This window comes from Notothenia rossii, assembly GCF_949606895.1.
Source record: "Notothenia rossii genome assembly, chromosome: 1".
Classification (NCBI taxonomy): domain Eukaryota; kingdom Metazoa; phylum Chordata; class Actinopteri; order Perciformes; family Nototheniidae; genus Notothenia; species Notothenia rossii.
In genome coordinates, this window is record NC_136912.1 from 60,292,212 (window position 1) to 60,305,465 (window position 13,254).

General features: G+C 39.9%; 2 protein-coding genes across 10 annotated transcripts in view; both read left to right on the forward strand.

Annotated features, from left to right (window-relative positions):
- Window positions 1-13,254, forward strand: part of LOC307042559 (uncharacterized protein) — a 159,003-nt gene that overhangs the window by 55,585 nt on the left and 90,164 nt on the right. The window lies entirely within an intron of this gene.
- On the forward strand, window positions 689-11,037 carry LOC307024584 (uncharacterized protein). Of its 7 annotated transcripts, XM_079658853.1 has the most exons (19): window positions 692-1,130; window positions 1,321-1,441; window positions 1,823-1,897; window positions 2,197-2,585; window positions 2,812-2,908; window positions 3,141-3,373; window positions 3,500-3,678; window positions 3,842-3,935; window positions 4,031-4,140; window positions 4,413-4,538; window positions 4,652-4,766; window positions 4,880-4,942; window positions 5,241-5,295; window positions 5,520-5,611; window positions 5,851-5,968; window positions 6,110-6,225; window positions 6,306-6,476; window positions 6,650-6,826; window positions 7,191-11,037. In XM_079658853.1, the coding sequence occupies exons 1-17, from the start codon at window positions 1,032-1,034 to the stop codon at window positions 6,342-6,344; spliced, it is 2,121 nt and encodes a 706-aa protein (XP_079514979.1). In that variant the 5' UTR covers window positions 692-1,031; the 3' UTR covers window positions 6,345-6,476; window positions 6,650-6,826; window positions 7,191-11,037. The 7 variants fall into 7 exon arrangements, with proteins under 7 accessions (XP_079514984.1, XP_079514983.1, XP_079514980.1 ...); XM_079658852.1 differs by having other exon boundaries at window positions 693-1,130; window positions 6,110-6,476; XM_079658854.1 differs by lacking the exon at window positions 5,241-5,295 and having other exon boundaries at window positions 690-1,130; window positions 4,652-4,761; window positions 6,110-6,476.

Here is a 13,254-nt window from a genome sequence, read left to right on the forward strand (position 1 = left end):
CAGCAGAAGCTAACAACAATCCCCGCCGGTACCGCGGTATCCCCTCTCTCTATCTCTCTCACTTTGGCTGTGAGCTGCGGGCGCCTGCTAAGCCAACATCCCCCACTTCATCACTCACAGCGCCCATCGTACAGGGCAAATGGAAAATGTAACCGGGGAAAAGGGTGTTATCTTTACTTAATTATGAATGTTGTTACATCAAGGCTGAAAATTCGTTTTTCTTTTATTATATCTTGTGGAAGTACAGATCCCCTGTCCTCCACCAGGGGGTGCTGCAGCACCCTCAGCACCCCTACTTCCCACGGCCCTGATAGCATTTATAGTTTATACAGCTAAATGACATTAGCTGTCCCCGGCACAGTTGGATAGTGGAGGTGCCTGCTAGAAAAATATGTTTAAATGCTTGTATTTGCCCATGTGTTGTAAAGACAGCTTTCAACACAGAGTTGTAATAGTGGAATTGGCGATGGAGTGGAACAAAAATGTGGACCTGGAGTTTTTCCAGAGGATTTGACTGGCCAGTGGGGACATTGGGATTGTTACATTGTAGAATTAAAATATATAGTAGAAGATATAAAATATATAAATTATACTAAATTATTATTGCATAATAGAGTAATGCACAGATTAATTATTATTGCACTCTCTTCATTTTGTGTATTGTTTGTATATTGTGTCTGTATTTTTTGTATGCCATGTCCCTCATAATATAACAATATGCACAGTATACATTATACTAAATTATTATTGCAAAATAGAGTAATGCACAGATAAACTGTTATTCTAAGTAATTCTAATCATGTTTTTATTTTTCCTGTTTTACAGCTTCTTTTACAACTCTATATCACCAACATATCAACACATATCCACACACATATAAAACCAACGGCACTTTTAAGAGCCACTCTCTCTCTCACTGTCTCTCTTTCTATCACCCTCTCACTTTCTCTTTCAATCACTCTCTCACCTTATCTTTTTCAATCACTCTCTCTCACTTTCTCTTTTAATCACTCACTCTCTCTTTGTATGCCATGTCCCTCAACCGTGAAGTGAGGGTCTTTGAGGATCCCAATGAGGCCAGGATGCACATGGCAGCATTGATTAGCGAGGCTCTTGTCCTTGAGGCCAGGGTGAGGCTTTTCATGATAAGCAAATACCCAAGTCTGTAATATAATCATTGCTATTGCTTTTTATTGATGGAATGTAAAGGGTCAGTTAGACCTTTTTATGCAATCGTTAAATAATTGCTCAAATATAAGTCCTGCTGTCTTATGTTGTATTACAACTTTGTTGTTGATCTCAACCTCTGAAAAAATATAGGCTACTGAAACCCCTGCCATCCCTCCGAAAAAGAAAAGAAAAAGCAGGAAGAGACCCCTTTCTAATCCAGTGGTCACACGCAGACGTGAGAGACAACGGGAAACACAACGCTCCGCATCAGGTTTGTTCTTTACTATATCATGATTTCCAAATCTAAGAATAAAGATAATTCATAACAAAAGTTATTTTGGTGTACACAGTATGAAATTATGTAAATTAAAGATACCTCTTGACAAATCTGTTGCAATGTTTAAAACATTTTCAAATTAAATCAAGATATTGTAAGAGCCTGTGACTGATAATCCTTGCTTGTGTTGTATTTTTGAACATGTGTACCTCGATTTGGATAAAAGTATGGCAAATGTAAATTGTCATTGTGATGCTGTGGTAATATGTTCTTAGTTTCATTACATGCAGTCCTTACAGAGCATTTTCATATTACAATTAATTGGTGTAATTTTAGATTGATTGAAGGGTGAAGCAAAAATGACTGTCTCTGCAGCTTCACAAGCCAGAAGAGACGATCCTGTGCATGAGGAAGGCCTTCAGCTAGAACATCAAGAGTTTGGTAGTCTTGGTGAGTATATTGATTATAACAGCAGTTGACTGGCACTATAGTTTTTCACAATTTTTCCATTTTTATACTCATCTAGTTAATCATAATAAAGTATTGAGTGTTGACTGTTTCATGACAAGTGAATGCATATTTGGTATAAGTATCACTTGCTAATATTGCTTTGGATACATATAATTATTCATAGCATGTTGCTATTTTTAGTCCGCATATATTTTTCCAACTCAAAAGTGTTTCAGTGTACTACCTTAATATCCATCATACCAGTTTTAGGGTGTCTTAACAGCTGTTTTATTTTTTAGAAACACATCTCCAAGAGTTAAGAGACAACCTAACTGCAGTCCAGGTTCCGCAGGCAACAGACGGAACGGTTTCTGCTTGGGCACAAAGGCAGCTTCTCACAGATGTGAGAATGAAAACTGCTAGGCCAATGCTTTTTAATGTAAATTTCTCAGCTGAGAGAATAGCCATTCAGAAGTGCCACAGATGCTGTACAGAAGAAGCGGCTATTAGGTGCCTGGACTGTGTTCCACTGGATATGGAGTTCCTCTGTGCAACCTGTGACATGGAGGCCCACAAGAGGAATATCTTCCATGACAGAGAGGCTGTGTTCAATGGTTTCTGGAGCCCATTCCCCCTACAACTGCTGTGGTGGTGGATGAAAATGGCCAGCCTCAGTTTTGTGAACAAAGTATTTAAAGATTAACATTACATTACAATGTCCCATTATAGTGTAGTTCCCAAAATTAAGTGTGAATGGGAAGTGTACATAGCTGATTGAAAAAAGTATGATTGGTTTTGACTAGGGCTGCAAGATATGTGGAAATTATGCAAAATGTTATTGAATATCTTGATAATCTGGAGAATTAAGGAAAAACTGTAAATACACCCTTCTTAACTTATTTTCTATATTGCAGTATGTCAACTGCCTGTTCCTACTCCAAGGTCAATGTGAATGCTCTGATGACGTCACAGTTACTCCTTGGAAGCATATTTCTGTGGTTACCATCAACGGTATGTTGTTCTGAAAGCCCTTCTTTTTGTACAAGTAGTATTGTACGGCAGAGTTTTACCACTTTGTGCAACGCAAAGATTTTTATCACCTGGTCATTTTCAGACAACACCCAAATGCCATGTCAAATAGCTAATATATCATATATGCACATCTATGTATAAAATACAATATGTTAAGGCAAACTCACAGTTTGATTACCGAAATACCTTTACTTTGTCCATTTGTTCACAGGACGATACAATGTCTGCTTGCCTCGGAAATCCTGTCCATCCTGCTCTGCAGAATGGACTCCTGAGGTTAAAGACCTGCTTTTGTATCGGTACTGGCCAGCTAGCGCCAGCTGCCAGACGCTTTACAAATATGATGTGTTCACCTCATTCGAGCACATGAAGGTGACAGCACCAGCCATGTCCAGGCAGGCATTTCTGAAAATGTTGGAGCACAGATCTGTTCAAGCTGGACGGGTAAATCTGCCTGAATCACACGGAAACATACAAAAAACAATATCATATTACTGTATACCATATCATTAATTGTTGGCATTGCTTTCAAAACAATTACTAATCCACTTTTTTAAAATCAATATACAGACAGGTAGTATCTGTGCTGATACATTTCAGCGAAGCTTCTTCGAGTTTTGCTTCTGTCAGTACAAACAAGAGGATATGTGCCAGGTCCATCACTTTGTTTGTCCAGCATGTTCTCCAGACATGTTGGCTGTCTGCTGTGATGGAAACTGCAAGCATTACTGCTTTTCCAAGTCAAAAGGGTATGTATGGTATTAATGAAAATGATAAAGAACACACCGCTAATACAAATAGTAGCCCTTGGGGTTGTCTTTGAGTAGCCATAACAGACATTAAAACAAATCATAGTAATGTAGTGCTTTGTGATTTTTATTATTGACTTGTATGTTAACTTATCATGGACAGGACTGAGGAGCTGCCAATCTATGAGGGCTTGTTCCTGGCCAATGACGAAGAAGTCGCAACATTTTTTGACCTTGTCAGAGGCAACATGAAAAGTGTACTCTTTTTTTCTTATTATGATAGTTGCAGTTACACCTGTGGTGTTCTTTTTTATATATGTCAAAACTTGTGTGTAATAAACTGACTTTATAGGGAAAGGACAGTGCCGTCTGTGGTACTGCCAAATTCACCGCTGGCAGAGAGATATCAAAAAGGTCTGGTGCCCAGATAGACGAGGAGGGCATTCAAGTGGCAGTTTGCAGGTATGTATTTGTAAGTGTGTCTGTGTGTGTATATGTGTTTGGTTCTTGAGTCTGGTCTCATTATTTCAGTTTTAATAGCAATCAAAGTCTAAGTCTTTGTAAGAATTGGAAGCATTAAACACTTTTGATGGTGAAGCGGAATTTATCCATCATTTGTAGCATCCAAGTGTTATTTTTTGTTATAGCCACCTAGATGACAGAGATGAGTGCTTAAGCCAGGCCTTGCTGTGTCAGTTTATTATTAACAACTAGATTTTCTTCTGATTAATCAGACATGGGTTTCTCTTACGAGGACTGAACCACTTCCGTGGAGAAATATACGCTTACCCAATGTTTCTCCAAAAAGAGATGTGGAAGAAGGCAAATGTTGACTTCTTCTGTATGGATGTAACATGCAGGTAATCCTCACTGTCATATTGCACATCCACAACAATGTTTAAAATGGCCTATGCCTCAGCAGTCATTTTAGATGATATTGATATTGTCACAAAATGCTGCTCCTGCTTCTTAGGTCCTGGCCATACCTTAACAAAATAGCCGAGGGATTACCAGAGCTTCTGCCGTTGACCGAAATGAGGCCATTTCTTAGCGTGATGCATGCTAAAGCCCATACAGCAAAATGTGAGGTACATAACATCTTTAATGCAAAGGATTTTTAAATGTTGTGCATGGCATGCCTTATTGGATATCAAAAACTTCTAAAGAAATGCAACATAACACTACTTGCGCTGATTTGCAGGTGAGATGGGGTGGCAGAAGTCAGGACGGAGCAGGAAACACAGTGGGAGAGGAAGTAGAGCAGGTATGTTATTAATGGCATTATTGTAAATGTATGGATACAAGAAGTCTTAATAGAAAGCAGTACAAATATGTATGTGTCATCTCAGTGACAAGCCTGTTGATTAGTTGAAAGCATATCCTTTATGTCTGAGTTCAAATGAAAGATAGACAGCTCATATGTTCAGCAACACTAAATACATGCATATTGTAGGAAGTCAGTACACACATTTTCTCTTAAACCATCCAGTTCAAGATCTATGATGTGTAGGTGATATTGTTATGTAATGGTGACCGAACATTAATTGTAACATTCATTATAGGTGAACAGCTTTCTCTCCAGGGCAGCTCTGGTCACAAAATACATGACAAAAGCAGGTTGGTATTAACACTACACATGTGATAAGGCAGCCCTGATAAGTATTTTACAGAGAGTTCCCTCCTTAAAAACATTATTGGTGTATTACTTTACTGTAATGACCAGTTCAACAACCTTTTAACGATTGGGTTTAGTCATGTCTATCAGGTTTCTCACTCAGTATTGCCTTTTTGATGTGAATACTTACTTTTTTGTTTGTTGATATCTTTTTTGTCTTTTTTAGGAAGAGTGAACATGCTCACTCAACAGGCCATGGGTTGGAACAGAAGGAAGAGGGACAACCTTCATCAAGTTTTAGCCCACAGATATGTCAAAGTAAGGGCAAATTACAATTGTCTTCTCATCTGACATTACATATTTATGAAGGATGTCTGCAATGTAACCTCATGGCTATATACATTATGTTCTCCCTTATCCACACTTCCTCTTGCAAGTCAGATGGTGTCATGGAATGTTTCAACTGTTCTTCTGAAGGTCTTGTACTGAAAACTGGTGTTCTTTGCATTATGGTGTTGCAGGGCGCTTTTCGCTGACATTTTCTTTTTTTTGTAAAGATCACAGAGAAGGCAAAGGTGGAAGCTGCCAGCTTCAGCGACTTCAAAAAGGAGCACAACCTTGATCAGGAGACCATACAGCCGTGGGTGTATGATATCAGGCAATGGGTGGTCACAGGTAAGACATACCAGAGGTTTTCCATATATACATCTGTTAATTACTGTAAGTTTAGACACACAATATAAGTTGGCCATATGTTGAAACTGAGACTGTCACTGATTGTATCTCTTCTCCAATTGTTTTTTTGCAACTATTTAGAGAGAGTCTACGCCCCAGGGTTTACTGAAGGACTGAGGGTGGATATTGAGGACATCACCGTCACTCTTTTGCGCAGGAAGCAAGATCTGTATCGTCAGCATGATTCGTTGTCAAACGTAGTTATTGAAATTACCTTTCAAAAAAACAAAAACATTCTGGCACCATGACACAGTTTTGTTTCCGTTTCACTTTGCAGACAGCAACCAGGCAAGGCAAAGAAAGAGGAAGAGAATGAGAGAGCTGAAGAAGAAGCTTCGCGAAAAAGTTGTGCAATACAACACAGGAGTGCAGGAAGAACATATTGACGAGGAGTTGGCTTGCAGTCTGACAGAGGGCTACATCCTACCATGGGAGAGGCATGCAAATGGTAGGATAACTGCTAGTTTGGCTTGTTGTTTTTTTAGTCTATACCAAAATATGAAAGAACCAATGCTATCGCTACAAAGATTTGTGTCTCAGAAATGAAAATCATTCTGTAATAATATAATTTATGAATAAATATTCCTTGTCCACTACTCCATTCCTTTCCTCAACCTAAAGGCAACACCTTCAGGTTGAAGAGGTCTGTCTTTGACCAGGTAATGCTGGTCAGACGTTTGGAGGAGGAGCAGAGCATCCTGGTGAAAGAGATGTCGCAGCACATCATGTTCCTTCTGAAGGAAGTGCAAGAAGTGGAAGCACTCAGAGGACAGACTTTGGAGGGCATCAAAACCAGCAGTATGTCTGAGATCTTAACATTTGAATATTTTCATCACCTCTTCAACACATTGCATGTCTTACATAAGTAGAACACATCTGTCACTGTGTCAGGCCGAAGTGAAATAGTAAATTACTGAAACTATTCATTATCAAGATCATAATCGATTATTTTCTGTCTATTGACTATTTGTTAAGCTCTATATAAACATTAATCAAAATGTCCCATTTGGCACCCAATATATAGTAACATCCTTCAGTTTAAGACGGATTTACCTATTTTGTAGTGTTTTTACATATGCAGCATTGTACAATGCAAAGAGATTTGCAATTGTCATGGTTTGTTTACATTCAGCCCTTTTTCTGTGTGGTTATTCCTCTACAGATTTCGGTAACCTGACAGAGGATGCTGCACATGGGCTCAAGAGTATCCTCAGTCGGAGGTGGCACTTCCTCAAAAGCCAACACAAACAGGCTGTACATGCGTACAGCGGTGTAGCCGCTATGGAATGCCATGATCTTCAATTACAGCAGGACATTGAGGAGTCGGATGACAATGACTACACTAGGGCTGTAGCGATACACTAATCTCACGATACGATACGATACACGATATTGAGCTCACGATACGATATATATCACGATATTCAGCCAACGATACGATTCGATACAATTCGATATAATTCGATACACTTACATCATTTTCTGAAAGATTTTAAAGGGACAGTGTGATTTTGGTGACATCTTGTGAGTGTTCCATTGACTTGGATTGAATTTATTCAACTGAAAACTGAAAGCATCAATTATACAATATATGGCTCTGACTAGACAGAGAGTGTACAGCTTGAAAATGCTGGACAAAATGACTCAAAAGATGTGGTGAATTTTTTTTTTTCATTTATTGAAACAGTGCCAACTGTAGCTTACAAGCCTTTGAAACGTAAGTACATAAAGTGCAGTATCACAATGGACAATGGAGAATGAAAAGGTGCAGCAGGTGGCCTGTTCTGAACAGATTCTTTTACAGCATATTTAGCTTAACACAGAATATGAGGTAGCCAATAATTCAAGTCACTAAGAACAACATTTAATGTAAAATGTACCTGCCAATAATTCAAGTCCAAAGGAGTAACATTTAAGCCAAAAACACTAAACAGAAAGGCTCCTCTCTACATAACTGCATCTACATTCTCTTCAGATTTTTGTTCAGGAATATAATCTGATCAACGTGGTCTGGGAGAAGTGCACTTCTCTGAGCAGTGACGATGGCCCATTCCCAAACCGCCCCCTACACCCTACCCCTCCGTTTGCGCGTTCACGCGGAGGGTCCGCCTACGAGTGTGGAGCGGTGTGGAGGGGGAGTGGGCTATCAAGCCCTCAAACAGCGAGTCTGCAGCGGTGCTGACTTGAGACCGGTCTCTACCTGACCGGAGTCACGCTGTGTGTGTCTGCTGCTGTCAAGCTGTTAACAAGTAGTTCCAGCAAACATCCACTGATAAACTGCGATGTTAACAACCTCATGATAACCTCATATGTTTTAACTTAGGATCATACCTGTTAGGCTTGGGCGGTATGACGGTATTACGGTGTACCAGGGTATTTCGAAATCCCGTCGGTATGATTTTCAAGACCGTGACGTCACAGACTGTGCGCCAAATCACAGATGCGTTTCATTCTATTACACTGACACGGAGTTTTGACAGGGACGACATTGGTTGTAATGCACAGCACGCGCCAGCAGAGGGCAGGGGAGGGCAGTCCGTCTTTCCCGCTCTCAGAGCTCAGCACAGAGCTGAGCTGAGTAAGATGGCGGCAGCATTTGCCGGCCCCGAACTCGGACAACTAGTAAAAAAGAAAAATGCCTCTGCGCCTGTTTGGGACTATTTTGGGTTTACTCGTCGCCAGTGACTTCATCCAGCACAACGAGAGACAGAGGCACTTCTTTGGGAATGTTTAAGACGGGGTGAGTGAGTGTTGACATTTTTTAATCCTATGCAACTGGTTGATGGTTTTGTAGTCGAGGTCGGACGGTTTTAAAAACGAAAGCATTTACGTGCTAAACATTCACGCGGGTAATCCAATTAATCAAATGGAAATAAGGTTTTTAACACATGCACGGAATAATATTGCCAAACTAGTTAGTGAATATAGCAAACTTTATTCAATAAGTCAAGTATTTACTCCCGGAAAATGTTTATGTATGATGATATATTGTTAACTTAGCTCACTATGGAAACAACGTCGGACATCTACAAACGCGTCCTGTATCCGATCTCAAAATGTGCCATTTGCACAATGTGTCATGTATGCAGCCCTTGTTTTGCACTTGCGCGCACGTCGCGGCACTTTGCGAGCGTCTACCGGCTCGGGCTGCATTTTACACCGAACATATAATATACCGTTCGAAACATCTATTTGCCGCCGAACGCCACCTCACTCAAGTCGACCCAAGTCATACCGTCATATACCGTATACCACGGTATGATGTCAGCAAGGTATGACGGTATGAAAAAAATTATACCGCCCAAGCCTAATACCTCTGTTTAGTCTAGAAAAAGGTAAATGTGTGCATTTTATTATAAACTTGTGTATATTTACAGACCGTTGCAAAAACTAAGAAGCTTATAAACATCAGGTTTAAAACTAAAAGAGCTTTGAAACACAATGAAAGATGTTAGGAGTTTTATTTGAGTTATTAATTTAAACTTTTTGTCTAAGAGATGCTGATTTGAAACCGTTGTTACATACAGTTACGGCATTTCCTGTTTCTGCCGGAGAGGGGAGGCCGTCCCAAAGCTTGCAGCTGTATTTACTCCCTCCATCTGACAGGAGGGAGGAGCCTCGTTGAGCTGCGAGTGTGGCTACAGACGGAGTTCACTCCGTCGAGGGAGTGGTTTGGGATTGGGCCGATATCTCCGGCGGTAGAGAAGACCCTCTCCAGTGTGGTTAATGTTTGCCGCCATTCTCCTGAACCGCTTCGCACTCACTGCGAGAAGAAGACACCGGCGTCTGTGTATCTAGAAATGCTCTACAGCGACACTAGCGGCTCGGCTGGCTGACGTAATCGCTCTTCATGCAAAGCGAACGGGGGGGAATGGGCAGCGAGCAGAGTGCCAGGCGGAACACGGGGGATTTGAATGGGAGTTAATGTATCGATACCCGCGGCTGAAATATCGATACTTTCTCGGGAAAATATCGATATATATCGCAGGATCGATTAAATTGCACAGCCCTAGACTACACTAGCCCTGAGTCTGAGGAAGAAGACCTGTAAAGGTGTTTGCCAAGCAACACAGAGGCACTGGAGAGCTCTTTCACAAGCGACGTGTCAGGTCCACATGCTGGTGCACGCCATAATAAGGACAAAACACATTTAAAACACACACACTTAAAGCCATACAAAATAAAGACAGAATGCAGCGGTTCGTCTGATCTTCAACCTTCCAAAACACTCCCACACCACGCCGCTCCTCCGCTCCCTTCACTGGCTTCCAGTAACTGCTAGAATCCACTTCAAGACACTGGTACTTGCGTACCATGCTGTGAATGGATCTGGCCCTTCCTACATGCAGGACATGGTTAAACCATACACCCCAGCACGTGCACTCCGCTCTGCATCGGCCAAACAGCTCGCTGCACCCGCACTGCGAGGGGGACCCAAGTTCCCATCAGCAAAAACACGTGGGTTTGCTATCCTGGCTCCAAAATGGTGGAATGATTTCCCCATTGAAATCAGGACAGCAGATAGCTTACACATCTTCCGGCGCAGAATGAAAACTAATCTCTTTTGACTCCACTTCGAGCGATAGAACTATTAACGAAGAATTACTAACAAAGAATTACTAACAAAGAACTACTAACAAAGTACTAACAAAGCACTTATATACTAACAAAGGACTGGCTTATCTAAAGCCAGTTGAGTAGCACTTGAAATGTTTTGGCTCTATGAAACCAGATGTAGGCCTACTTATATGATCTTGTTTTCTTCAAGTTTGTATCTTCCTGGTCGAATGCACTTATTGTAAGTCGCTTTGGATAAAAGCGTCAGCTAAATGCAATGTAATGTAATGTAACATTATAAAACACTATATATGAGAACGATATGAAATTATGCACTTGTTTCGCCCGACTGAGTTCATAGTAATGTGAAAATGTGTTTATATTTTGTACTTCCGTTTATTTAAAGCGCTTTGACTTGTAGATGTATATAAAAATAAATTGCCTTGCCTTTATATTTAACTGCCTCTTATTACTCAAACAAGTGCTATACAATGGTTGTTTTCTTGTCACTGCATTTTGTCATTCGTTTATGAACTATTAATGTGAATACATTGTAAATAGAGCTCATACAATAACATAATCCTTTATTAGTAACATGTGCATAATGCAGGGTAAATACCAACACATTCTCACTCCCAACTCGTACTTCTAATTTTGTATTATTTTCGAAACCACACAGTGTTATTTACTCAACAATAAGACACAATTATCCTTGTGTTTATTTATTTGTTTGATTGTATAATGTCGGACATTTGGAGTCCGTCAAGACCGAGGGTCGGAGCAGCTCATAGAAGTTGCATTAGAGAATTTTACACCCGGAAGTAAGTATTCTCTCCGCTATGTTTGACAACCCCTGTGATTAGTCCTCAAGCTGTGATTGGATGTTGGAATGCGCCGAGAGTTACGCCCGTTACGCCGAGTGTCAAACAGCACTTTGAAATGGGATGGAACCACGGCAGACTATCCAAAACTGGACTCGGACGGGTCCACCCCCGTCCCCCCCCCCCCCCCCCCACCCCGTCCCCAGAACTACACATGCTGGCTATTGTGTGTTTTGCAACATGTTCTATGGCACGTCTCTACTGGGAATTGTAGTTTTATAAGACGTTTTCGTATTTCCCATAATTAGAAGTTGCCAGTATTAAACTGTGTACATCCCTGGAGGTTTAGGGGATAGGAAACACTCAAATTTAAAACATATAATTAATACATGGGTGAAAATTGCTTGTGTCCATAATGGGCATCATTAATATATACCCACATGACAGCTAAGTTCAGAAGAGCTTTATTTAACAGCTGGTCTTATGTCTGGGACCCCTCCCTGTTGTTAATTGATAAGCCTGAAACATGTACTTGTCAAGGTTCAGAGGCACATTTAGCAAATATGGCAGTAGCCATCGATCATCTTAAGATAAGATATACTTTATTGATCCCAAGTTGGAAAAAAATTCGTTACAGCAGCATGTGTAACAGTTGTAAATATGCGGTGGTGTTTATTTGTAAATAATTTAGTATAATCACACAAATTCTGTGTTTTATATTTAATAATTCTCTGTTCCTCATTTATTGAATGTTCAATGTTTAACAAGATCAGAGATGAAAAAGGTCGGAGATGAAAAACTTGGGTCGCAGGTTCCTACTATCATAGCTTTGTCTGCCACAAAAAAGTAAAAAAAGTAACCACTTTCATTCAACTAGGCCAGTAGGTAAGGACTTTCCACTGGATAATAACTGCAGCGATGTATATGTTTTAGCTGAATACACGTTTAACCCTAATTGATGCAGTTAGTCACTTCTTTAATGTTTGTTCTTTCTGATGTAAAGTCAAGGTTGTAACTGTTTGCAATGAAGTTGTGGGGCGCTGAACTGTTCCTTTGATTATTTTGATATATGATAGTAGTATAGCAGATAGCTTTTTTCTTATTCAAAAGAGGCCTTTAGACCATTAGTTTGTCTGTCTGTGTCTCCTATTAATATCTAAGCCTGACAAAGTATTGATATATTGCTTTCCTGCAATGTTAACTACTGTAGGCTATGTTTAAGCACTTATTTTAACTGATATTATACATATGTATTATACTGTCAGGTATTGAACATTGAATAAATAAAGAACACAGAATTATTAAATATAAAACACAGAATTTGTGTGATTATACTAAATGATTTACAAATAAACACCACTGCATATTTACAACTGTTACACATGCTGCTGTAATGAAAAAATGTCCAACTTGGGATCAATAAAGTATATCTTATCTTATGATGATCGATGGCTACTGCCATATTTGCTAAATGTGCCTCTGATTGGAACAAACCAACACATTCTGACTTATTAGTTTGTCTGTCTGTCCCTCCTATTAATATCTAATAATAAAAATATTAAAATTCAATGACGTGCTTCAACCACTAGACTTGCTTTCTATCAGCTGTCCACCGTTATGGTGTAAATATCGCCTATCTACCAATTGGATCAAATATAAAAGTCAGCCGAATTAGTGTTGATACTGAAGGAGACGTATTGCGTGAAAAGAAATCTAAGATGTTGTTTAATTGCTGATATATTTATGATTCACGTCACGTTTTCAGTTTTGGGGGCAGTTCTTCCTGTTTGGCCAGAAGCCTTCTCATCAGGGCTCTATAAATACAGAACTACGGCAGATGTGTAATAT

Coding starts and splice junctions, on each gene's coding strand:
- LOC307024584 (XM_079658852.1), top strand. CDS start 1,032: ATGTCCCTCAACCGTGAAGTGAGGGTCTTTGAGGATCCCAATGAGGCC. Junction 4,141..4,412: donor ATTCAAGTGGCAGTTTGCAG/GTATGTATTTGT, acceptor CTGATTAATCAG/ACATGGGTTTCTCTTACGAG. Junction 4,943..5,240: donor TGGGAGAGGAAGTAGAGCAG/GTATGTTATTAA, acceptor CATTCATTATAG/GTGAACAGCTTTCTCTCCAG.